Source organism: Aspergillus nomiae (assembly GCF_001204775.2).
Source record: "Aspergillus nomiae NRRL 13137 chromosome Unknown contig00067, whole genome shotgun sequence".
Classification (NCBI taxonomy): domain Eukaryota; kingdom Fungi; phylum Ascomycota; class Eurotiomycetes; order Eurotiales; family Aspergillaceae; genus Aspergillus; species Aspergillus nomiae.
The window spans coordinates 34,403-59,486 of NW_015378122.1; the positions used below are offsets into that span (position 1 = coordinate 34,403).

The following is a 25,084-nucleotide window of genomic DNA, read 5'->3' on the forward strand; positions in this document are numbered from 1 at the left end:
CGTGTAACCATGGAAATATACATAGTCCAACCATTCCATCAGAAAAGGTATCTCATCACATAAGCACGGGAAGTAAGGGGAACCAAGAAAAGTGATTCTTGCTGATTCACGTCAAGCATGCACATGACCCATTCGGAGCATTACCACCAAGAGACAGGTCCCAGACCAGCCATTTGCATCGATCCCTGGGGTATCGTTAGTAAGCAAGTCAGGAGACACCGGGGAGAGAGTTCATACAATAATAGAATACGGGGGCTTTCGTTCGAGAGCGGCAGCATCTCCTAGATCTGGCGCGTTGGGTATTTGGTCATGCCACTCTTCTATCTCAACGCGGAATCGGACAACTTCTCCGATATCAAAATAAAATGTGGAGCCGTCCTCGTTTTCCCAGATCCAAACTTGATCAGCGTAATCACTGTAGCATGTTAACATAGATGACTAAGAACCCTGGGCATATCAAGGCAGCTTACAATCTGGCGCCGTCCAAAAGAAGGTTTGGAGGTACGAGAATGTCATTGAAAAACTCTACAGCAACTGTGATCGGTCAGTATAAGCACCACAGGGGTCAATTTGAGTTTGCCGTACTTTTAATACCATGTTCAGTAGCGCTGGAGATCTTGCCCAACATAATCTCTCCTTTGAAGGGGCGGAACACAATGAGGCGGAACTTGACTGTCTCTCAATTAGTGAATAGACTCTCTTTCAGGGATTCAGCATGGATGTACCGTTCACATTGACTAAACCAGTGCCATGACCGATAAGACCGTCCGAGGACTCCAACAAGTCGTAGAATCCAATGCACAGGCCAACTTTTTGAATGACCTTTACACGATTACTGTTAGTACAAGCTGCGCAAGCGAGCATGGCATTTCGGATAGGAAACCGTGCGTACTTTATTTGCGTACTTCTCATTGATATTGTCCTCGATAGCGATAGAGCTATACTTCGAGAAGTCTTCTGGGGAGATCTGGATCAGATCGGAGAGGGTAGTCTGTATGGTCTAGTTAGCTTTTGCCTTGGAACTGAAAAGGCTTCATTGCAAAGTAAGCGAAAGGTCTTAGGCGACTGACAAGAATGAACATGGTGCATTCAATTAGTAGGTATTTGGCGGTAGATAAAAAAAAAGTCTTCTATTTCAATACGATTTGGTCCCACGGCGGAAAGATAGAGCACGACGAGTAAATTCCATTGTCAGATCAAGCATCAATATTCCGACTCGCAGGCATTATAACTCATGCCTCCATATTTATGATAGCAGAGAACTTATTATAATAATAGAAATATCCCTCTGAGAAACCAACAAATTGATTCCGGCCAATCGCAGACTGCGGATCATCTCTGATATTTTTTTGCCGACCAGATCATGGCGCACGTGACTTCTACGCTTTCCCTTTTTGTGCTCGGAACGGAACAACAGCGCCTCAGTTGCTTGATCTGATGAGCTCGGCACTTTTTTCCAGATGTCTAGGATGCTGTGAGGATGGCGTTGATGCTAATTCTCTTTGGAGGTCTACTGAGGTCCTCTCACGATGAACTCCCAGGGCTTCTCTTTCCCCCCTCCGCCTCCTCCTCCTCCCACTCAGCAGTCGCAGTATAACCAAAACCAACCTGCGACTTTCCCCTCACAGTATGGTCCAGGCCATCATGGCCAGCGAGGCGGACGTGGCGGCCATAATAGAGGCCGGGGTAGGGGGTACGGAAATCGAGGAGGTCGAGGAGGGTCATACATGCCCCATGCGACGAATTCGTCAAATATGGCTACGCCCCGATGAATTATTCTGGCTATGCAGGTCAGCCCATGGCCAACCCTCAACAAAGTATCCCGACGCCGCAATTCACGCCTTCGCGGACCGCCAATTACCAAGTTCCTCAAAGCACGAATTCATTTCCTCCTTCACGACCATTTCCACAGCCTACACCAACACATGGACCTTCGTACCAGCATCAACCTGGCTACTCAGCTTATGGTCCTTCTACCGCTCAGCAGGCGCCGACGTATCACTCCGTTACTCCAAGCCACCAGAACGCCCCCCAATCTGTGCAACCGTCGATGATGGGCCCGCCCATGCATTGGGGATACAATAATGCCAGCTCTGCGGGAGCGTACACTGGGCCTCCACATGGGAATCAGCGAGGTCCCCGCCCATACAATGCTTACGGCAACCAAGCTTCTAGAGGGGGTGGTGCCATGCCACATATGAAGCGCGATCATGCTTCAGCGTTTGGAAAGCCACAGAACATTACCCCGCGGGTTCCTGCGCCTCCTCCGGTTCCTAGCTTCGGCAATCCTTTACCGTCCAAGCCACCTCCGCCGGCTGACGCTACGAGAAAACCGAAGAAGAAGAAACGAAAGCACAACCAACTCGGCTTGACACCGAAGACGGAGGAACATGAGTCCAGCGAAGAGGAAGATGATGTAGACGAAGAATCGAGGCTAGCACAGGGTGGTGCTGGTGCTGCGGCAGCCGTGCAGTTTACATTTAAAGGACGCACTACTACCTTGCAGTCTCCTGCGGAAATTGCAGCATGGATTGAAGAGCGCAAGAAACGGTTCCCAACTAAGGAGAAAGTCGAGGAGAAGAAGAAGGCGATGGAAGAGGCGAAGAAAGCTAAGGAAGAAGCTCAGCGGCAAAAAGAGGCGCGAAAGCAAGAGATGAAGAAACCGCAGAAAGACCATCAGCAAACTCCTACAGATCCGATAGACGCAGCTGAGAAAGCGAAGCGAAAGGCTGATAAACTGCGACGGAAGCTCATGAAAGAGCAGAAAAAGGTCGAAAAGGCGGAAGCCGATGCTGAGCGGGCTCGAATGAGAGTCGAAGAACTACAACGAGGATCGACGGACGCTAACAAAGACGTCGCTTGTGCATCTACACAAGAAGTTCAAGCCCAGCTAGGTCCTGATCAGGAGACGAGATCGTCAGAGACTCAGGGTGATCTACTCGCTTCAGGAAATACTCCGGGTCAGGGTTCAGAGCCCAGCCATGATGTTGGGCAAGCATCCACTTCCGAATCCAAACCGAACGGGGAGGAAGTCATGGAGAATGTTAAGGATGATGCTGCTGTGTCTTCGGATCTTTCCGACAGCAGCGACTGGACTTCATCCAGCGGGTCGGACCTCTCTTCTTCAGACTCGGAGGACAGCGAGAGCGATTCCGCCCCTGAGGAGGCAACCTCTCGCCGTGAGGGCCCTGAACGAGTAGCTCCGCCTCCACGTGAAGCAAAGAAAAAGCTATGCCGACACTTTGCCCGAACAGGTCGTTGTCAGCGTGGAGACAAGTGCAAGTTTCTGCACGAGGCGCCGGATCGTGGGGCCAAGGCGAAACCTGTAGAGAAGAAGGGGCGTAAAGGCCTTTTACAAGCGGTATGCTTTTTTTTTTTGTTTCTATCATGAACTGGACTAACATACGAAATCAGCTTCTCGACCGTCAAAAAGGCGAAGACGACCGAAAAGTTATGGAAGCTATTGTATGGCTCGGCGAAAACGGCCTTCTTGACGAAACAAAGTCCCACGAAGAGTCCCTGGAAGGTGCGAACGAGAACTCTGCAATAGGTGAGGTAAAATCATCCCAAGGGCTCCCAGGAGATCCGCCATCATCAGAAGGCATGGTGTCGGCGGAGACAGGCGATAGTGCCCCGGCCACTGCTTAGCAAACGCTTGTTTATATTAGCATGTATATATACTTATCAGCAATCATTCTTAATCAAACTTTGACTGCCCGGTCTAAAGGACAATATAGGTTGATGGATCGGTCTGTTTCCAGGACGATGTACCATTGTACATGGTTCAAAATACACATGCACATATCTATGGTGGGTTCCTGTCATCCATTTAAGCACGCTATACTGGAGCGATGACCAATTTGTTATACCATCTAGATGAGCTGGAGCAAGATCTCATCGTCTAAACCGAATCTGAGAGTAGTAAGTTCAGTTTTAGAGCTTCAACTACGAATGACCCCATCTCGACCCGTAGGATAATCGCATAGGCGGCACTATTCCTCTTCATTTCTAGATGCATCGCCAAAACATGCCTAGAAAGTCGAGTAGCACCGACATTGAATTAATCTAATGGCCCATGCGCCACAACACTCAAATAAGCTTACGCAGGATCTACACGACTATCCTCATCGATCGATAAGGCTGAGACAGATCACGCAATTGCAGATCAGGGTCAAGTGGAATCTGCAATATACAATACAGCTAACATACCTATCTATCCATATATATCCTCTGTATATCTATTCTAACCTAGTAATCGCACCTCCATCACCCAGTCTTAACAAGTATAAAACAGTACAGACATGATTCACATAACCCGAACGCCAAAAACCTAACCAGCCATGCATCCTCCAGAACACCCCTGAAAAACCCAGCATGAATGTTATAATAGTAATACAAAAATAAATATATCTAGACAGGGAATGGAGAATGTCGCGTACTGACCGACGACGTCTTTGAGTCATTAACCGGAGTCAATTCTACGTCGGTGACTACGAACTTTTTCGAGTTCGGGTTGATGTTCAGGTCGCTTGTGGAGGGGAGGTGAATGAAAAGACGATCTTCATCGTCGGGCTTGTCTTCTTCGTTGATTGTTTTAACTCGGATGATTTTGTAGGGGGATGGGAATCGGATGGCGGAGTAGGAGTCCGTGCCGACTGTCTCGGTTATGAGCATACAGTAACAGAAGGATACGGGTGTAAAGAGGAAGAAAAAGGAAGATACGTACGCAACAGCCAGTAGAGATATTTGCTGACGATGGGAGACCAGATAGTCACGGCGATGATTTGACCGAAACTCCACGAGTCAAGCGAGGTCGTCGGAAGACTCCGCGCTATAACCAAGAAAGAATAGAGGAGGTTGGCGAATAGGAGAAGGAGCTCAATGATCACATTCAAAGTTCCGGAAAGAATTCTGACTCCTTTGGACACTAGCCACGGCTGGACGTGGTGGTAAGTTGCCTGAAACCATGGCTTCTGGCCGAGCCATCGCTTGGGATAGGGGGCGAGACGTTTCAAAAGGAGGAGTCCGTAGATCGCAATGCAACTGAAGTTCGCGTAATTGTCGGGCAGTCCGAAGGTCACACTGTTTACAATGCTGTAGTTTGGCCCGAACTCGGAATCCGAGCTACAGTATACGAGAGGAGGTGGGAAAAAACCACATTTGTTGAGACGATCTGCTGTCGCGATCTCTTGTAGATTGTCTGCTCGAGGCTCCATCTTGCATTGATGCAGCGTGACGCTAGACGTCACAATTGTGATGGCAGACCACACAGAGATATACCATGAATGCAAGCCAATCCTGTGGATTATCCATAAGCCGTACGTGATAGGAAGGATACCCATGAATGCAACAACTTTGACCATGGAAATGTTTGACTGTAGCTGCAACAAGCTAGATGCCTCGAAAACCTGTGGGCCAGCCGCAAGAGCAATCAGGCGGCGCACTGGAAGGAGAGCATGAAGAAGCATTGAGCCTCTTGGAACTCCACCAGCATGGACTTCAGGATCGAGAAGTGGTGCTGGCCGAACTGAATCTTGGCCGTGGATCGTGCCCTCGTCGTACACCGACGGATACATCGTGTGATTGCGGGGATGAGTTTCAGTATGAGAACAGCGAGATGGACGTATAGCAGGATGCCGGACTGCATCGCGAATGAGAGCAAGACCTGTGATTTACATGGGACGATAGCTGTTAGCAAGTCTTGTGAAAAGTCAATAGACAGTACCCTCCAGGTAGATGTACCCCCACACCGCCAATATCTTGATTCACGTCATTATCGACACTCCTACAGGTCGTGGTCTCAAATTCTGGTCTGGGGAGAGTGAACACGCGGTAGTAGTCGCTGGGAGGGTAACCCTTTAAATCACATCCTTCCAGCTCTGGATCTGGCACTTCACAGTACTGTCTGAGGCAGTCTCCGACGAGAGTTCCAAAAGTGCTATTCACGTTCAAACGATAGCCTTCTTTTTCCGCTGTCAGAGTAGGTCCGGAGGTGTCGGTGTGTTCGGGGAGACCAAAGATACTAAAGCACGTGGCCAAGTGGTCGAAGGATTGGAAGACCACCGATGGGTCCATGCAGGACGCCCCCGATAAATCGGATGGAATCCATTCCATGACCGGGAGGGAACAAATGAGATCGATATTAAGGTAGATTAAAGTACGAGTGACATTCTGGAAAGGGAGAAACCGTTGGCTGTCAAATTGAAGCTTAAGTTTTCTTTTTCATTCCGCTTTCCAGGAACCCCTGACACTTAAGTTTAAAACGTGAGACTATATTAATAGTCGATCCTCACGGGGAAGATGCACAGCCATTCCACCGTTTCGCGTTCTAAAAGATGATTTTATTGGGTGGATCGGAGGGAAAGGAAGAGAGTGAGACATCCGTCTGGGAACTATGACCCAATTGAGTGGTAGGTGTGGAAGATCATTAACTGATCGGTATGCCGAGTGGATGTGAAAAAGATCTTTCAAACCGGCAGAGCCGTTTGATGACCCGAATGTATGAGGTCATCATCCATAGAACGACAGTCCATCTGTGGCAAAGGTGAGGTTTTCCAAGGGTACAGAGCACAAACTACGATATGCATATCAACGAGACATGTCGATCGGATATAGACCGAGTCCATGCCAGATGCAGCGTACCAAGGTTTTAGCCCTAGTCCCAAAATTGGTCAGGAGTAACTTTCCCCCAAGCCCGGATTTGATTTTTCCAAGGAGACTTATTAATTCCGATGTTCGCCAAGTTCGCCTTTCTCGGCTTAGTGGCAGTCAATTCATACCACACTTTGACTGAGCGGGAACCAATCAAATGCCGAGCAGGCACCAGGTAGCTCTCTCCGGATCGACTGATGAACCATGAACAGAACCTTAGTTATTAGTACCGTGACATAATTATAATAAATCCTGTACGGTACAGATTCCATTGTACGTTGTTGACAAGTCCCGAGTTGAACAGGTCACCTACTATGGCTGCTCCCGTCGGGGGTCAACTGCTCGATCACCGACTCGGGACTAGTCAGGTACATCTCTATTTCTCGTACAGACACAATACCATTAAGAACGCTAGGGACGGAATCGGAGGTATCCGCAGAACAACTCTGCTTGGTGGAGCGTTGTTTAAGATTGGATGATACAATTTAAAAAAAAAAAAAAAAAATCAAAATCAAAATCTCGAGAAAAATTCTGGAAACTGTTTTTTTCTCTGATGGAGTGTGGGATCTCAGATGCAGCTTTTGCCATAATTATTATTAGAACACCATACAACAGCTTCTCTCCAACCCTTTCCCTGGACCCTCGGACCCTAGATACTCGGTATTGTTAATGGTCAGCAGTACCAACCGATTATTTACGGAGGTCCGATGGCACTGGGCAGGTGATCCCTCAACCAATCTGTTTTTTATTTTTTTATTTTTTCAGTAATTCCCCCCAATGGGAATGAAGAGTCGTTCTCCAAGTCCATCGCTAGTTTAGGACTAATGAAGTTAAGAGAAGGGGATCCGGACCGGCCTTTTATCGGTTTAGCCTCTCAATTGGGGTGACACTGAATTAGTGCCGGTCTTAGCGCTTGGTTTAATTTGCCCCTTCCCTGAGGTATTATTGTGATTATTATTGTGACCTGCACTGGGCTCCAGACCTCGTGGTTTCCTGTCATCGACCCCAAGATGCTACTAGTTTACTAGTACATAAGGTAGTCACGCCGTCGTGCAGTCCCTCCTTTTCCCTCCTTCTCTTTCCCTTTTCTCGAAATCGGACAGCCTTCATTCCTTCCTTTTCTGGGTACTCTTGTTCCTGCGTATATATCTACGCATAGTCCTTCTTTTTTTACTATCCTACTGAGTTCACTCCTTTAATCATCAAACTTACGTCGAAGGCTTTGCCGTCTCGCTGTATCTCACTTGCATTGCATATCATATCAACATCAACCTTACCTCGACATCTTCAATTACCCTTTTCGGATTATCCAATCGCCTTAAGAACAATTTCATCAAAATGCGTTCCATCTTCTACTTGACTCTCAGCGCCATGGCGTCTCTCGCTGCGGCTGCTACCGGCGCCAACCCGTTCAACATTCCCGCCGAGGGTTATTCGTTCGAGGCTGGTGAGCCGACTACGCTCAGCTGGAAGCCTACCACCGAGGGCACCGTCTCCCTGAAGCTCCAGTGGGGTGCTGTGCTGACTGCGAACACGGGTACTACCATTGCCAGTAAGTCTCCCTGAATCATGAGTAGTGATGTTCCATGTTCATGTATGCTGACGGTGTCTTCAGAGAACATTGCCAACTCGGGCAGCTTCACATGGACACCCCCTGCCAATCTCGCCGCTCAGCCTGACTACACCATTGAGATCTTCAACGACGATGATACCAGCGAGGTCAACTACCTCCCGCGGTTCACCGTGGCCGGTGCTACTGCCGCCCCGTCGACCACCGCGTCTGCCACCACTACCGCTGAGACTACCTCTGCCACCGAGTCCGCGACTGAGACGACCACCAACACCAAGTCCGCCACCGAGACTCACACCACTTTGACTAAGGCGACTGCCAGCACTGCCTCGGGCACTGCCTCAGCTACTGCCTCTGGCACCAGCACCGAGTCCACTAGCGCCTCTGCCAGCACCACCGGCACCTCGACTGGCTCTGCCTCGACCTCCACTGAGGCCTCCAGCACTACCTCCGCCAGTGCCTCGGCCTCGACCACCACCGTTGCCAGCGTCAATGGCGGTATGGTTAACCGCGTCTCCGGCGGCATGCTGGCGATCGTTCTGGGTGCCATTGCCGTGCTGTGAGCCTCCTACGGACTCCAGTCGGCCATCTGACCATACTTTATTAATCAGATAGTTAACTACTCTTCTATCGTTTCTCTTCGGTCTTCTCTTTTCTTTTATATCTTTCTTTTTTTCGTTCACTGAGCGGACGTGTTTTATACCCTTGGGTATCGAAGTTGTTTGTCTCGCACGTGAGTAAAGTCACGCTTCTTATCTCTTCTTTGCCTGGGCAGTGTTTTGGCCTAAATATTGTTATTACGTGATTACCCGGACGGACTGAGCCCCGGGGCCTTGTACGGTATGTACTAGTATGTAGATATGTGTATCCTGTAATGAATGACCAAGCCAGCATGCGAGCAATCGCATCGAGTTTTCCTTCCATGGATATCAGCTGAATCGTTTTTGTTTTGCGTATCTAGTGTAGGGAGTACAATGGTGCAATTTGGGAGATAAGTCAGAACCAGATTTCGGAGCAATTATGGGGTGGTTTCCATAAAATTGGGCATTGGACGAGTACCGACTTCGAGCCAGGTACAAGTCGGCGGTGGGTCCCATCGGTAGGTTGACAATCCAACTACTTGATAGTAGTCGTGGACCGTTGAAAAGGAACCCAAGGGTCCACCCGCCTTACACCAATAAGGTACCCTGTCCCGGGAAATTATCCCTGACGCGATACCACGGCTGTCCAGAAAACACCGATGACACCGTGTTACTAAAAATCCCCCTTACCGAGAAAAACCAAAAACCAAAATACGTTCCAGCCCCGTAGGTACCATACTCTTATCCAACGCCTTGTTTTTCGTTTGCCTCAAGGGGCACGAATGTCAGACAATCCACGTAGGAACCCTGAGACAGGTCTGGGACAAACCTGAAGTCCAGTTTTGCTCTCCGGCATCGGAACATCAAGGAGATCGCGATCATCCCTCCTGACTGTGATAGATTATCACTCGCCTTGCAGATTGGCCGATAAGAACCGAGACCAAGATAGAGCGGAGTCTGAATATTATTACGATGCACTGTCGATGAGAGGGGGATCAGCACTGTTTTACCGGCTAGTTCTCAAGGCCGTTTTTTTCTACCTACGGAGGACTCCGCTTCCCAATAGAACCTATAGGCCATAGCATACTACTAACAGGTCGCGTCTCCTGAACAGGTAAGAACAGAACACTTCAATGTCGACCTTCCCTTTTTTGAATGGTCGTCTCTCACGTTTGTCTTCTCGCGGGGGGAGGGGCAAAAACTTCGAGAGTGGCTGGTGGATCAGTGGGAATTACAGGCTAATTATTGTACTGAGAGAAGGGAGAAACCATCAGAACTTGCCCGTCTGGTCTGTCTTGATTCATGAAGTTGTGAACACTTTGGGAACGCAGAGCACATGATTGACTAATGAGTGTATGTGCTCCGTGTGCTGACAGTTTTGACATATGCATGTATTCCATATGTAGTAGTAAGTCAGTCTCAGGGTTTATCCGGTGGCTTCCGCCGTACATACACAAGGATTCGTGAAGCAGCCCTGTGGCTGTTCCTGGTGGTACAAGCTGAATGTAACACCGTCAATAAACATAAACTAGCATAAACAAAGAAAGAAAGGATCTCAGCTCCCAATCCTTTATTAACTGGGATCCAATTAATTCGATATCAATCCCAAGCAACCATTCACCCTATCATCGACCCGTAATATACCCATTAATCTAACTACTGAACTAACCGCAGGCAACAAGCTTCCCTGCCTATCTCAACGATTTAATTGTCAGATTATTCCAGAGATAATAGGATTCAAAATAAAATAAAATAAAATAGAAAAGATAAATATAGCCCCCGTGGCCACTTCAAGAAAAAATACTTGATGTAACCAGAACGAACGTGAAAAGTGGAGGCGAACAAGCTTTGGTTTGAGATGGACCATGAATATAGTTCAATAGTTTCCTGTTGGATTACTGCTTTCACACTAGGTTTGGGACCCCCGTGGTTGGCTTGGGCGAGGCGTTGTCGGATGAAATTTCTCACGGCGTTCTGGCCCTTGGCGGGGATGTTTCTCCGGAGCCGAGGGTGTGTCCTATTTTTGTCTTTTGAGGCTGAATGTGGACGATGGGTTTATTCTGATTCATTTATTTTTATTTCATTTTATTTTAAGCACTAGTAGCTAGGTAAAGACATGGCTAAGAGAGAAAATAGAAATTGCCAATGTGACTGTGAATGTGGTGGTTTGATGGCAGGATGAAAAGGGGAATTTTTAGTGGATTATTGGCTGCATCTGTGAGCGTTCGTCGGATGGATGGTCTACTTTTGGAGTACAGCACGGGCACCCTCATGAATATACTTAAGATTGTGAGCCAGAACCTTAAAGATACTCATTGTGGTGAGTCGAATTTCCCCCAACATGGGGTATAATAATACGGATACACTCTTCGCCTTCCACAGTGGATGTTCAGGGTCTGACATCAACCGCGGCTCCTCTGATTGTGCTGCTATTCAAAGCAGCAACGAGGTCATCAGTATTTACAATTGGACCCCGTCCAACGTGGCTGACCAAGGCGTTCCGCTTCCCGAGAGCTTGGAACTGTTCGCAAGCGATCATGCCCAGGGTTAGCGAGGTAAGGGGCAGAGTGATAACCAGTAGATCAAGACTGGCAAGGAACACGTTTAGTTGACCAGGGCCATGGTGCCATCGGGATGGAATGTCATTGGGATCACCCAGTCCCGCATCAACGTAGGACTTATCACGCTTAGACTCTGGAGCCGGGCGTTCGTGTAGTGTGAAAGTGTTACCATCCAGAGCGCATTCGCTAAGCGTGCGCACTGATGCCCAGTGCACCCGTATCCCAAGAATGCTCTCTTACACGATAAGAGAACCCTATCTGTTGTTCGCATTGATGGATGGTATACGCACATTCGTAAACTGCCAGAATCCTCCACGTCTTCCTCTGGTTCAGGTATAGCTCACGGCTCGGGGTTTTTGTTGTGCCAATGTTCGAACACTAGTTAGTCCTCCAAGATTAGTTCGCGCTGCACGCAGAGGAATCCACGTAGAGATTATAATGATGTTGGAAACCGAGCAAAGTAATCATAGCCCATTCAGCAATTTATAGACTCACGTTGTCAGCTTACGTGCAGGTAGAGACCAAACTACCACCTACAGATGAACACCGTTCGCCGTACAGGATGATATATCGCTGTCCTTGAAGAGGGGTGGCTACGATGCGGTTGCAACCGGCGGTGTGAAGTTGTATGTATCGCAGACTAGGAACTTATTCTTTTGCTGGGAGATAGTTTCCTGTGAGAAGAATTGTGGTAAGTTCCAGGTCTCCTGCAATATATCTCGAGCATCTCAAGGTCCGCTATGTCGCATCTATAAGTGATTACTTAGCCGCCGCGATTGATCGTTGGTAAACTCGAGGAGGGATGCTGAGAGATCTATGGTGGTATGATCAGCAGTACTTTTGGGATTTTGACTTTCTTCATTCTTGTGACTTGTTGGTTTGTGTGAGTATAGGCTGAGTAGAACGAGCCGCGGGCTGATCTCGGGCGAGGAGAATCATAATGTCGATGATGCAAAAGGGTATGCGGGTATGAGGATAAAAGCCCTATTAGAAACAATGTCTATAGTAAAAAGCGACGGACCGGGGAATGGCAGATCCATGATTCTTGAATATGGTGAATTGGCTGGTGCTCGCTACCACGTGGCTCAAGGTTGGATGAGACCACGGAAGACTGCCATTTCCTTGGTAGTTTCGAGCTGGTAGCAACTATTATGTGTGTATATGGGACGGGATGCCCAAATAAGCTGTGAACGATCATCAGTGGATAGCCTCAAAGCATGTCTCTTCATAGGGCTATTCCTCTAGATATACTTATCGGTAGATCTTCGGATTGAATCCTGGGGAGTGTCACTTGATATGCGGGGGAAAGGATCTAACCAGAATAGGAAAGTTGAATGAGAGCACGTCTACCCAGCTAAGCCCGAAATGGCCACCTTTGGAACATGTCGCAGTCTGCATCGTTTCTTTACGACCAACAACCGCGCCTGATGCAGAGAGCAACCAGTTACTATCGAATCTGGATCAGAATGGCATTATCTGACAGAGACATCTTACAGGTATGTTCTCTTTTACCCGAGGACCTCCATTAATGTGCAAACCTTGGGCTAAGCGCGACTTATCTAAAAGAATGACCCAGACCTGGACTTGGAGTAATCTATCACGAATATCGGAGTTACCCCGCCATTCCCGATAAGATCGCTCCGCTTCTCTTGCTGCATTGTTAGACCTACTAGTAGCTTTTGCCTGCCTATCCAACCTGGCTTATTGTCAATGATGCTTTGATTCAATGTTCCTATTGTTCAATCAAAACGCCCAGACCCAACAGTCAATATGCCACGTCAAAAACGTCGGTACGTTCCGAAGGTAAAAGGTGCGCATAGATGGAACTAGACAGACCAAATATATTGTGGGTTCTCTGACCGGATATGTGTGCAGGCTGCTATGAATGCTCCCAGCGCCGAATCCATTGCGATCGCGTACAGCCACGCTGTGGTAAATGTGCGTCCAGAGGCATACTGTGCAGTGGGCTTGGGATCCGCTACAGGTTCCGCGACGGGGGGAACCAAGGTAAGATAGCCTGGCAAGACGGCGATTCACCTCAGGGTGGGTATGTTTTTCCTTTGATGATAGTTTCGCCGAAGGTGACCATATTAACTGGGCTTGCAGTACATGGTCGGGTGATCTCCCGCAGCATCAACGCTCACCGTCCTTTCACCGTGGTTGTTCCTCCGAGGGGCAATTCGACTGGACCAGCAATGTCACAAATGACCCCGCAGAACCCAATGCATTAGCGGGACTGGGCCCCGATTCATCAGAAGCATCTACTGGTAGCTCTGATGCAAAGGCCGCCCTTCCCCTAAGTATCGATCTAGTAGATCCAAGCAATGAATTCCTGTTGACTTACTGTAAGCCTCATCGATAGACCCGATTGAAGTTTATATAGGATAATAACCCTTCAAGTCTCCCATCATATTGCGCCTCAAATGGTGGTTATGGATGACAAGTACAATGGATGGCGGTACTTGATCCTGCCTTTTGCTTTATCCGACAAAATGGTTATGGATGCGGTGTTGGCTGTATCAGCCTTCCATCTCTCTCACAAAACTAGAGGGACACTATCAGTCAGACCGGATAAGCTCTATGCAAAGGCAATCTTAGGGCTACAAAGCAGAAGCTCTTTGAACGAGTACGACATGCTCACAAAACAGTCTATATTCGTTGCGATCATTACACTCCTGGTAGGAGTCATGGTCAACGGATGCTCAGACTTCCCTATTCTGTTTAACATGTTACAATCTGCTCTCGATGCGGTCGGTGGAGAGGGCGGTCTTGGGAACGGTGACATGACTGATTTTCTGCTGCGGCAAATACGCAAGTAAGCATCCAAAGCCTCCAGGAGTTGCTGAGTACCGTCATTAATCCTGCCAGGTTTCGTGTCTACGCTGCACCACTACTAAGTGAGGAAGCTGGTGTGCGTAGTATTGTGGCTCATGCCAAAGAGAGCTTTGACTGCCTACACTACAATGGCAACCTCCACCCCGACCATGCACTCACCTTCTATCTGAATGCGTATCTTCGGCAGCAAGCTTATGACATATACCTAGAGCGCGCTCTAACGGGGCCTCATGGCACATTAGACCCTGAAAAGATAGAGCGATTCAAGGAAACATTAGAGTTGTTCCCAGAGGGATCATTAGGAGAACATTCCCTGGTATGGCCCACGTTCATTGCTGCATCAGAGAGCTTGAAGGATGAGCATCGGCTATATTTCAAGCAGTTCTTGGAAAAGCAATTTCATCGTAATGGGTTCCTTAACCTACAGCAAGCTCTCATACTTCTTGAGAAGATATGGGCGCGAAGCAGTTATACAAATTGGCCCGCACTTCTCCCAGAACCACGAGTGTTTATTATGTAGCAATTTCATTATAGACAAAAAGCGCTGTACGATCAGGACCCTAAGCAAATGGTTTACCGCATCATCCGGATTAAATACATACAATACCACCGATTCGATGTTACAGCTAACTGACAAGAAAGCAAGAGCCAGTTGACAGTCGTAAGAGGGATCTGAGCCAGAGACTATCCATAACACACCAACATCTATGTATAGTTCACCATCTCTTACTCGTCATCTTTCCCACTGCAGCCGTCAATCCGTCAGCAAAATTGCAATTGAGTCTGTGTCCCAAGCAAACAATGCTCCATTGGTGGTCTTTTCAGACTATCAGCCAGGCTCATGCCTCAGGTAGTGAGAGCAATGACTGAGTCAGATACTCTTCATAACTACCCCAGCAGATCCTGCTTCCGAGGCTCGCATATACTCTGCAGCCTCTCTGACCCTGCCCTAGCTCTTGGTTGTGGATAGGGAGAACCGGACATCTGACATTCTGTACCCAATGGCCCCCATGAAGACATACAGATATTGGATCTTTCTTACCTCAGCGGTGCTGAAGATGGCGGGCTCTTCAGCGGATTCCGCGACCTCCGCGAAGTACAAGAGGGGCAAAAAGTGTGGCACCGTCCCACACAATACATACCAGGTTAGGATAGTCCAGGGTCCCACTCTCATACGGCTATTGACGCAGTGGTTGGGGAGACACCGCAATGGTCCAGAACCGGGAACAGTGTATTATCATTTTCCTGGGTAGAACAACTCAGATGCATGACTGATCCCTCGCATCTATCCTTAAAAAAGTCAGAAATCATGATGCTAGGGACCGGAAAGATAAGTGATTGGCTATGGAAAGTTCACGCGTCGCTGAGATCCGGTCAAATGAACGAGCAAAGGTCTTAGCTCCGTCTCTATATGAGCCGGTGAAATATACGCTCAGGTAATTCTTACGCAAAGAGGCAAGCCGAATGAGATCTTTACCGGGTGCTGATGAGCACCTTGTGCTTTCCATGTCACTAAACCACACTTCTCGCTCATTTCCTTGTACTGGTTAGCAAAGCGTTCCCATTATGAACAAACTACACGCTCGGGATGTGATTGGTTCTGAAAAGGGCACAATTGTAATGTGGTTGGAGGAGATGCGAGTGTGTTGATGTTGAAGTGAAAACTTCGGAAACGGAGTTGAAGCTGTACTTTAGCGTATGTGCTACTATGTGGAGTTGAGCGCTCCGAGAAAGATAAGAAGCCAAGGGACCACCGCGAGAATACCAGCAAATTCACTGTTCTGGTCTAACCTACCTGCTCTGCCTACCCTGTTTCATCACGTCCCAAATCCAAGAACAGTCCGGCATGACGAATATTGCTATTGCACCAGCTGTGGCTCCAAGCCCTCAACAGGACAGACCCATGAGTCCCCGGAAACCTCTCCCACAGTCTCTCATTAAAGGTGCGCAGATCCCAGACTGGGTACCATTTGATGCAGAAAAACATGCCAATTTCAAGTTTCCTCAACGGATAATCACCATGAAGGATATCGGATTGGAGGGTGTGGGCATCACGTCCACGGCCATCTCGGAGCCGTTGACACTTTTCACTATAGAGGCAATTAGGCAGATGAGGGCCGAGATATTCAGCCGGCAAGTACTAGAGAAGTATCAGGTTGGTTCAGACTTAGCAACCAATATGATCCGAGGTTATTGCCCAGAGTACGTTGTTCCCTTCGCTCTCTCTTCAGAAATGCTGCTAATACACACCTAGGAAGTCTTCATTTATATATGACGCCTGGAACAGCCCAGCAGTTTTGGGAGCACTCTCTAATATAGCTGGAATCGAGCTGGTTCCTGCTATGGATGTAGATATTGGACATGTCAATATCTCAGTTCGTGATGACGCTGCAACTACCAGCGCACCCGACAGCGATGCAGATGATAAAGTTGCTTTTGAGTGGCATTCTGACAGCTACACATTCGTATGTGTCACCATGCTGTCAGATTGCGCCGGGATGATCGGTGGCGAGACGGTTATCCGGACAGGCACTGGCAAAGTTCTAAAGTTCCGTGGACCTGCATGGTAGGAGACTTTATTCTGATTTGGACGGCCCCACGGCTAATCTATGCAATCTAGGGCACGGCTGTCATTATGCAAGGTCGTTATATCGAGCATCAAGCTCTCAAAGCCTTTGGCGGCCGGGAACGTATCAGCATGGTCACATCTCTAAGACCTAAATCGCCCTTTGTTCGCGATGAGACAAGTATCAGACCCCTGTTGCCTATAACTCCCAGGAATACGCTTTACTATCAGTATGTGGAGTATCGGCTGGAGAACCTGGAGGAGCGAGTGCGTCATCTGTTGAAGGTAATACGGCAGCAAAAGAAGGCAAATCGTGACTTTGACGTTGCCTCGGCACGCAAGTTTCTGTTAGAAGAACGGGACTTCATTGATGCTATGTTAGAGGAGCTGGAGGATTCGTAAACTGTTTAACAGCCCAAATAATCAGTTGACGCTTGTTACGACATACATTTACTTGGCATTCATCGCAAACGTGTTAAGTGTCGTCTTCATTTCGAGCCAGATACCCAATCATGATGCAAACTCAGCCCAACAGAGTGTATAGTTCTCAAAGGTTATATTCAATTCTCTATGCCTTATTGGCCTCGCAAGAAGACGTACTAATGTAAGAACCATACCCCATCGATCAAAAGCCTGCGTAACTATATTAATAACATAAGCCTGTCCGACAGTCAGAGGCCGACGATATCCGAATGATCTCAGGCATCCTTCCCACAACGCGTCAACATCCTGGGACGAGTCGTCGCGATCAGCGTCTTATTGGCCTATGTATGAGAAGTGGATTTTCGCGATTTGACGCAAGTCAAGCCATACTCGGCTTGTAATTGGCCCTGCCTGCGATTGTCATGGCCTGAAACGTGGCTCGGAGAGACACGATGACAGGGTTGTTCTACCTAAGACCCCGTACCCACCACCTATGTCGTAGACAACTTCTTCCCTCCATGATCAACACCGAACCTGGAACAGGGAGAAGAAGAAGAAGAAGAAGAAGAATACGGCGAAGATGCAAGACCACCCGTAAACATCTCGGCCAGAGAAGTCGGCTTGAGATAGGCTGCAGGTACATTGTTTGATGCGGAGGGTTTCTGGGCTTGAGGCGATATGATCTGGACGGATGACAACGGGTCATTTGACGGTGGTGAGGTCGGAGGACATAGTTTGGTTTGGAGATTTGGAGATTGAGAAATGTAGGGGGAAAGAAAGTAGAGGTCCCAAGTGGTGGACTGTGTGTGGTGTGTTTAATAATGTACTATGGTTATGGATGAGGACCAATTCTACTAAGTCGTTGCCCGGCGTTGGCTCATGCACTCACTACCTTCGTTCGTTGGGCTGTCTTGGAACAGCCTATGTTGCGAAACCTGTGTACCTAGAGCTTCTCATAGATACTTCTTGACTGCTGGTTTGAGCATGGAGCTTTGAGAAACTTCACAGATGGTCACAGATTGCTTCCCAGGGCCATCCATGGTAGCAGAGGGAATGCAATATGTATAAGTGGGTACGAAGTTCTTGATCTCCCCGTCAGACGGCGCCCGGATTTGTTCGGTATATCCCAGGTATATTGTAAGTTTCATGAGCCATATCTTCGTGTGAGTTTGTGGTTGCAAGAGAAATCTGATATAGTTCCTGGGAAATGTTATTGCCAGGAACATCTGTGGCTATACGGAAGGCTGGGTGGATGAAGTTATAAGAGTCCAAATCAGATACGGTGTAGAAGTGTCCAGTATAAAAAAAAATACTTTGCATATTATAATGGAAATCTATCAACAACTGATGACGCTAATAATACCAAGAAATCAAGGTAAAAGCAAAGGGGAATCATTAGTGCAAGAAAACCACCATCAAGCCGTCCACTGGGGACTGACTCTCTTGATAAACTTCATAAACTTCCAGAACCCAACGGCATGTTCGACATTGCCGTAGGGATCGACCACTCGTTCCGGGAACGCAATTCCTGCTCCATGCAAACCCGGGACGACACGGCCAGTCGCATCATGGAAACCACCGGACACCGAGTCAAATTCAGGGTCGAGGAGATGGCCATTCACTGACAGCTCAGGAAGGGGGTCCCGAGTAAATCCTACGGCTTGCACCAGGTGAGTACACGACGGCAGATGCCGCTCATACTGCGCCGCTTCCTGGCCGCCTCCACAGTCCACCTTGGTGATGAACCGACCAGCTTCAGAATGAGGGAGTTTGTCCTCCTCCAGCTGTTGCCGGGCAAAGTCGGCGGCGGACCCCTTCAGGCCAGTGTTGTCCCGCAGGATCCAGCCATCCATGTACTCCGCATACCTCAGCGGATGCCGGGTGAACCACTTAATGCGGAGCTGGGGGTGGGTACTGTGGGCCAGATCTACCAGGTTGAGGAGCGCCAGGATAGCACTATGGGACGCTCCGACAACCCCCACAGTCTGGGGCTCATTGCGGGGAAGATACGAGACGAGGTCACTAGGTTTGAGCACTACATCTAGATCCAACCTCTCGATGTGCTGTCCACATACCGGGATCGGTACCTCTGTCGGCGACGATCCCGTACACAAGATGAGTCTAGGGGTAATGACCTCAACTTCGTCGAGGTGATCCGCGCGTTGGATCCGAACGGTCCAAGACGAGGTCTAAGAGCGACAAGGGCAACGATTAGCTACACAGGGCACGAGATCTCCTGGGACGGCCCTCTATACGGGACTTTATACTGACATTCTCTACCAGGTTGGCAGCCGTGACATACCCCCGACACGCATAAACCTGGTCCATCTTGGTGATGCCCTCGCTCAAGGCACGGACCATGTCCGCCGCATGATGCAGGTGACAGGTCTTCTCCTGATCGAGTTTGGCCATCGTCGAGAATGGACTAGGAATACGGGTGCTGTTGATGACGGAGCGGAAGGGCTGGACGGCTGTGGCATACGCTTGGAACAGGGCAACTTTGGTGTTACTGAATCGGCACCAAAACAAGTCAGTCGAGCGCTCCTCATCCGATGCCGTCGAGAAAGTCAGGCTGCCAGACAGAAACACTCACCTGGGCACTTCGCGGTATTTACGATTCACCCGACCAGCCTGGAAGTATGGGTCAATCCAGGCGATCTTCCCCCCGAGCTGCTTCTCCAACAAATTCCCAATGACGGCGAGACCCGCGGGGCCGGCTCCCACAACGACGGCGGCACACCTCTGTGAATTCATTTCTGAGGCCGTATATGTGACGTGTGTTGACGTTCAAGGATATCAGGGACAAAACAAAGCGATTTGTGGCATAGAAATAGTGCACAGTTTGCGATGGCAGAAACCCGATTGAGGAAAGATGGGTGGGAAAATGCTGGGAGAGCGCCGAAATTTATGGGAGAATAGCCAGGGGTGGAATGTATGGAAACACCGGTGTAATTCTCGGCAAAACAAGCCAGGGAGCGTCGTCATTGTGCCTTGGTCTAGACAAGAGGGGAAGGCACATGGAGAGTAAAACGACCAAGCGGACGGGACAGAGCGAATGACAGCAGCCAGAGTCAGTCATTCGTGACTGCAACCTTGAGGATCGTTTGTGCGGGAACGCGGCTTCCAGGCCGAAAGGGCGGCGCTCTCGGGCGAGATGTACAGAATACAACTCCTCATCCTCAGTTGAGACCCGGATCAGGCGGTGATACCCTCGTAACCGTAGTTTGGTACGTAGTGGCCGATTATCCTCCCTCAAATAAGCCAATTGCTGCTCGAACTGACACATCAGCCCCACCCGCAGGCAAATCCTTGAGCGCTTTTCCGTCGGAGGTCACATGTTGGTCGTCTCGTGTCTTGGCCGGTGAAAAGGCGAAGACGAAGAAAGAGTCCAGGGGTGAAGGACGAAGACGAGATCGAAGTCTCAGCGTCCAGAGACTGAGTGACTGTCAAGTTATCTCTTTCGACCGCAAAAACAGAGGATCCTTCAAGGCATCTGGCGATGGAGGAAAGGAGGACCTTATATTCAGATGAGCGAGTGGTGGATCGTCGCAGTCTTGGCGCAATTGCGTGATTTCCCAAAGGAATGAGGTTATTTCTGGCGGCCTGATTCGAAAGGCCGTCACCCTATTCCTGAATTGGGATCGTATCCTATAATCCATCATGGATCCCATGACCATTTGATATGATCAAAGTAAGTCAAGTATGTCATTCATACCTTCATTCGTCATCGGAAATAAGTAAATAAAATACTAGGAATTACATGCAATCCGTAAGTAGCCCCATTAACACAGTTATCCAACAATATCTCCAAGGTCCTGCCTTGATATCTATTTACTATCGTATACATAACCACAATTGAATCAGCACAGCATTCCTCTCACTGATGCTCTGTATGTATGTATGTACCAGTCCAGCCGGGAGACGTAGAGAACAATGAAACGTCATCAACTTTACACAGCCCAAAATACCCGCACCGACAGCCGTTCCACATGGTTCGACCACGCCCCAAACCGCGCTCGACCCCAGACGGCGATTGTATCACCAATCTGCAAGTTACGGACTTGACTGCCGTCGAGCGTAGCTCGTCCTCGACCTTGGTTATGCTGAATTTCCTCCGCTTCCGCTGAATCGGCGCCGATGTTGTCGAGATGATGCCAGGTAATCTGATAATGCTGGGTTCCCCTCACTGCCGCTCGATTCGCCTGGAGTTTGTGGGAGCTGGGCAGGAGAAGAGGATGATCATGCCCAAACCGAACCCCGTCCGCATTGCGTTCGGGAATAGACGGATTGCCAGACGTTGACAATTTCTCGGAGGCGACAATTTCGGTGTCAAACCAAGTATAGGATCCGTCAAATGTACCGTGCCCGCTGTTAGCAAAGCCCTGGTCATGCGAGGCGATGGAGAAAACAATCTTCCGACAAGGATGAATAGTCCGGTGAGGGAGCACTTTAGGCGAGGCACTTCCCAATGTCTACGCGATGTCAGCGGTCAAGGCTAGTGAAGAGATATGCCAGGTTCAAACGCTTGGAGAGTATGCAAAATACCTTTTCATCATAGCACAGTGGTGCTGTCCTGACCAACACCTGATCTCTGTCCTGAGGAATAATTCTTTTTTGGTCCAATGTAGCCTCGATGGAGGGCCAATATTCGGCCGCATCCACGATCAGGTCCACAATCTCGACGGGGAGCCCTTCAGGGATTATCTTCCATCGCAGCAGATACCGAACCTTAAGCACATCGTAGAGTTCGGGGTAGAAGATCTCCGAGTCAGTCGGCTCATGGTTGTCATCAGCAGTGCTGTTTTGGTTGCCCATATTAGATTGAGGCTCGGGCTCGTCGTTAGAGGAATTCGACTGTCTGCGTCTGAGTCCACGGAAGCGAGGAACCATGGGGAGCATCATCCAGAAAGTAAGTGGGTCTAGACCCCGTGTTAGGAATGGTGCGATATGGAAGAGTGACTATATCGCAAAGGCTGACAGAATCAAAGTCACTGGAAAAGCACGTTCTAGATAAATAATGTATTGTTATCAGCGAAAGGCGTGGACAGCTGGTTTGACGATTGCTCTAGGTAATGATCCACCCTCTAGGCACCGAGCTGAATGTGAGTTCCACAGCGACCAAGTCAAGCTGAAAACAATAATGAAACCGGGTCAATTACGAGTTCACTGAGTCAAACGGTGCATATAGATTCGATGCAGTTCTTTTGTGGCTCTTGCACTCACTCCCAAACGTTGTCTCCCTCTGTTGCGGACGAGAAAGGGAAATAAACGTGTTTACACCCCGCGTCGGGTGGGGGGATCTGGCTTGAGTGGTGATCGATCGACGACTGTACAATATTGACCCGTCCTGAGAGACCAAGTGATGCTACTGTTAACTGACAAAAGGGAAAGATCTCGAGGATGACAATTGTAGTAAGACACTGTAGTCAATACAAGATGAAGCAGTGTTCTTAAGTAGTAAAGCAGGTACCTACCTACTAGTACTACGTAAGTCGCCTTCTTTAACCGATTGGGATTAGCCCAAAGGCCCGAGACTAGATTTCGTGAATGACGTCATAGCCCTGGGTACATTTAGTCTCATACAATAGTAAGGGTATTGAAGGTTGTCCTTCTAATCATTGCAGGTGTAGTACCTCCCGTAGGTCGTTCTTTGAAAGGTTCATTTCTTTTGTAAAATACATACATGAGGAACAGTCTACTTCATATTCTCAGTCTACTATTCAGTCTTTCTCTTCTTCCCTCCCGCTGCCTTGTACGCCGCCGCTCGTTTGCTGCTGCGGTTTTTCGGCTTGCCTTTGCTGCCACGACTCTTCGTCTTCACGCGGATGCGCGATGACCCATCATCCGTCGCTCGGTGGCCTTCGAACACTAACGAGTTCTTGGAAATGGATTTCGTAGCATCTGCCCTGACCTTGGCCGCACCCGCTCGGCCGAAAAGCTTGCCAGCGCGACCTTGAAGGGTCTTGTCCGCCTCCCGCAGCGATTTGCCTTGAGTACTACCACCGGCTTCACGTTTCTTTGGCTGTTTCTTAGCTCGCATGACACGTAGCTTCCGGGGGAGCATGGGCGGGAAGTGCTTTCCATCTAGCAGCAGGGCCTCCTCCACACAATTCTGATCGTAAAATTGGACATAGGCAAATCCCTTGGCAACACGGGTGACACTGTCGCGAACGACTCGAACAGACTCGACATTACCTTGGCGGGTAGTCTGACCTTTGGGTTTGGTGGTGTGAGCATTAAAGGTCCGCCAAAGACCTTCTTCAACATCGGCCGGTGCCTTCTTCTTCTTCGGCTTTTCCTCATCATCGGCGTTGCTTCCTGGTCCACGAAGTTGAGATTGCGACGAAGACGCATCGTTTATTATCGACCGGGGCGGGATGTGCGACGCTGTCAACACGCACGTGTCTATCCAGGACGACAGTGCCATTCAGGGCGGCAGGAGCCTTCCGAGCGGCCTGGACCGTACTATAAACGATATACGCGTTGGTACTAGGAGTAGTTTCATCCAGAACCTCGCGCTTTGCAAAGGCAGCGCGCTTCGGGACCTTTCCGCCGCTCGCGAAGGCCGTAGAACGGAAGCGGATCGATTCCACCTTGTGCGGCCCTGTAGATTCAGGGAGTGTAGAAAGGAATGATTCAAAATGTTTCAAAAGGGTTTTCTTAGCAGACTTAGACTTGATGGCTTCGTTGGAGACATTGCTTAGGAACACCGTGCGATTAGACTTGTCAATATTAGACGACTGAGCGTCGCCGGTCAGAGTTTCGTGCTTGGGAATCGCAATCTCTGCATCTTCGTCGGAACTTTTATCCTCATCCTCGTCGTCGGATTTCTCGGTAGATGTTGCTTCATCCTCATCCTCATCTTCACCCTCAGCCTTTTGCCTCTTTGCTTTTTCCACACGGCGCTTCTCGTCTTCCTTCTGTTCTTCCTTTGCTATGCGACGCATGTAGGATTCTTCGAGATCTTCTCCCGCAGCCCTCTTTCGTTTCCGACTGGGAGGCTCCGAAGCCACCTGAGCTGGCTCACCACCAGCGTCACTCGAGGCTTCAGATGCTTCCTGCATAACCTGGTCTTCATCTTCAGGCTCCGACACGTCTTCACTGGTTTTGTCACCTGCGGTGGGTTTTTCAACAGCATTGCTAGTTGTGGGCAATGACGGCGCTTTTACTGGGCCTGACTAAAACATTTTACAGACATTAGCCAGGTACTGGACAAGCAAAGGCAACCGACTTACGCTCGTCTCAAACAAGGACGCCAACGTTGGGTCAACTGAGGCATTTCCCGCTAAGAAAGGAATAGACGTTTCTGTCTTTTCGGTCTGCGGAGCTTTTTCCGACTGGGACTTTGATTTCTTTCCCATGGTGATATTAACTGTGAGAGTGTCCCGCCTCTCGAAGGATTTCTGGCTAAAGGAAAAAAGAACAAAAGAAAGAAAGAAAGAAGGAGTGCAATGGCGGAGGGCGTATTGTCGCTCTGTCGCTGTTCCTACTCCGCGTAACTTTTTTTTCTGTTTTACTCTTTTTGGATCTTGGCACCGGAAGCTGGTATATCACGTGGGGAATCCGAGAAATGGCGTTAGTTCTTCAACGCCATCATGCAGGCTGCCCGACAGAGACATGATGTCTGCATCAGTACGTGCGTCTTGTCGCACTCCAGCTCTCTATCTATGAAAAAAGGCGATAGAAGATAGACCCGAGCTGTGGATCGAGCGGGGCCTCTCACATATATGCTAAGGGTGAACCCTCTACTATCTCATAATTTAGATACGTATTGGATATTTTTGTTTATTGGGTATAAAAGGCTTCTTACCCACTGGATCACCCCCAAACTTGCAGCGTAGACGAGGATTCCGGATTCTTGAAGAAATACAATAAGGCGAAAGTGTCGATGGGCCGT

At 48.9% G+C, this 25,084-nt stretch overlaps 10 protein-coding genes across 10 annotated transcripts; 4 read left to right on the plus strand and 6 right to left on the minus strand.

Annotated features, from left to right (window-relative positions):
- Window positions 1-140: 140 nt before the first annotated feature.
- ANOM_003861 (DNA-directed RNA polymerase III subunit RPC25) lies at window positions 141-1,082 on the minus strand (the record flags this gene model as incomplete). The annotated part of the gene is made up of 7 exons (XM_015549118.1): window positions 141-185; window positions 238-415; window positions 471-534; window positions 586-672; window positions 726-822; window positions 893-991; window positions 1,071-1,082. The coding sequence occupies 7 exons, from the start codon at window positions 1,080-1,082 to the stop codon at window positions 141-143; spliced, it is 582 nt and encodes a 193-aa protein (XP_015408793.1).
- Window positions 1,083-1,644: 562 nt separating this feature from the next.
- On the plus strand, window positions 1,645-3,648 carry ANOM_003862 (CCCH zinc finger protein; the record flags this gene model as incomplete). The annotated part of the gene is made up of 3 exons (XM_015549119.1): window positions 1,645-1,720; window positions 1,791-3,361; window positions 3,415-3,648. The coding sequence occupies 3 exons, from the start codon at window positions 1,645-1,647 to the stop codon at window positions 3,646-3,648; spliced, it is 1,881 nt and encodes a 626-aa protein (XP_015408794.1).
- A 762-nt stretch (window positions 3,649-4,410) lies between these two features.
- Window positions 4,411-6,114, minus strand: ANOM_003863 (uncharacterized protein; the record flags this gene model as incomplete). The annotated part of the gene is made up of 3 exons (XM_015549120.1): window positions 4,411-4,655; window positions 4,727-5,665; window positions 5,751-6,114. The coding sequence occupies 3 exons, from the start codon at window positions 6,112-6,114 to the stop codon at window positions 4,411-4,413; spliced, it is 1,548 nt and encodes a 515-aa protein (XP_015408795.1).
- Window positions 6,115-7,757: 1,643 nt separating this feature from the next.
- Window positions 7,758-8,871, plus strand: ANOM_003864 (GPI anchored serine-threonine rich family protein; the record flags this gene model as incomplete). Its single annotated transcript, XM_015549121.1, has 2 exons — window positions 7,758-8,203; window positions 8,267-8,871. Coding segments are annotated over 2 exons (837 nt in total), but the record flags the coding sequence as incomplete, so codon positions are not given.
- Window positions 8,872-11,191: 2,320 nt separating this feature from the next.
- ANOM_003865 (putative 2-hydroxyacid dehydrogenase) lies at window positions 11,192-11,634 on the minus strand (the record flags this gene model as incomplete). The annotated part of the gene is made up of 2 exons (XM_015549122.1): window positions 11,192-11,562; window positions 11,604-11,634. 2 exons carry the CDS (start codon window positions 11,632-11,634, stop codon window positions 11,192-11,194), a joined length of 402 nt encoding a protein of 133 aa, XP_015408789.1.
- A 1,499-nt stretch (window positions 11,635-13,133) lies between these two features.
- Window positions 13,134-14,718, plus strand: ANOM_003866 (Zn(II)2Cys6 transcription factor; the record flags this gene model as incomplete). Its single annotated transcript, XM_015549123.1, has 5 exons — window positions 13,134-13,173; window positions 13,239-13,410; window positions 13,470-13,708; window positions 13,764-14,178; window positions 14,232-14,718. The coding sequence occupies 5 exons, from the start codon at window positions 13,134-13,136 to the stop codon at window positions 14,716-14,718; spliced, it is 1,353 nt and encodes a 450-aa protein (XP_015408790.1).
- Window positions 14,719-16,044: 1,326 nt separating this feature from the next.
- On the plus strand, window positions 16,045-17,166 carry ANOM_003867 (2OG-Fe(II) oxygenase family protein; the record flags this gene model as incomplete). Its single annotated transcript, XM_015549124.1, has 3 exons — window positions 16,045-16,400; window positions 16,453-16,738; window positions 16,819-17,166. 3 exons carry the CDS (start codon window positions 16,045-16,047, stop codon window positions 17,164-17,166), a joined length of 990 nt encoding a protein of 329 aa, XP_015408791.1.
- A 1,436-nt stretch (window positions 17,167-18,602) lies between these two features.
- On the minus strand, window positions 18,603-19,941 carry ANOM_003868 (uncharacterized protein; the record flags this gene model as incomplete). Its single annotated transcript, XM_015549125.1, has 3 exons — window positions 18,603-19,376; window positions 19,459-19,696; window positions 19,781-19,941. The coding sequence occupies 3 exons, from the start codon at window positions 19,939-19,941 to the stop codon at window positions 18,603-18,605; spliced, it is 1,173 nt and encodes a 390-aa protein (XP_015408796.1).
- A 1,074-nt stretch (window positions 19,942-21,015) lies between these two features.
- ANOM_003869 (uncharacterized protein) lies at window positions 21,016-22,152 on the minus strand. Its single transcript, XM_015549126.1, has 2 exons — window positions 21,733-22,152; window positions 21,016-21,659 (listed from the first exon to the last, which is right to left on the minus strand). Exons 1-2 carry the CDS (start codon window positions 22,087-22,089, stop codon window positions 21,138-21,140), a joined length of 879 nt encoding a protein of 292 aa, XP_015408797.1. The 5' UTR covers window positions 22,090-22,152; the 3' UTR covers window positions 21,016-21,137.
- Window positions 22,153-22,903: 751 nt separating this feature from the next.
- On the minus strand, window positions 22,904-24,548 carry nop12 (rRNA-processing protein NOP12; the record flags this gene model as incomplete). Its single annotated transcript, XM_015549127.1, has 3 exons — window positions 22,904-23,479; window positions 23,532-24,365; window positions 24,423-24,548. 3 exons carry the CDS (start codon window positions 24,546-24,548, stop codon window positions 22,904-22,906), a joined length of 1,536 nt encoding a protein of 511 aa, XP_015408808.1.
- Window positions 24,549-25,084: the final 536 nt, after the last annotated feature.

Excerpts from the sequence above, each read along its gene's own strand:
- ANOM_003869 (XM_015549126.1), bottom strand. The coding sequence starts at position 22,089 with ATGATGCTCCCCATGGTTCCTCGCTTCCGTGGACTCAGACGCAGACAG. Across the intron at positions 21,660-21,732 it reads CACTGTGCTATGATGAAAAG|ACATTGGGAAGTGCCTCGCC; the intron begins GTATTTTGCATA and ends GACATCGCGTAG.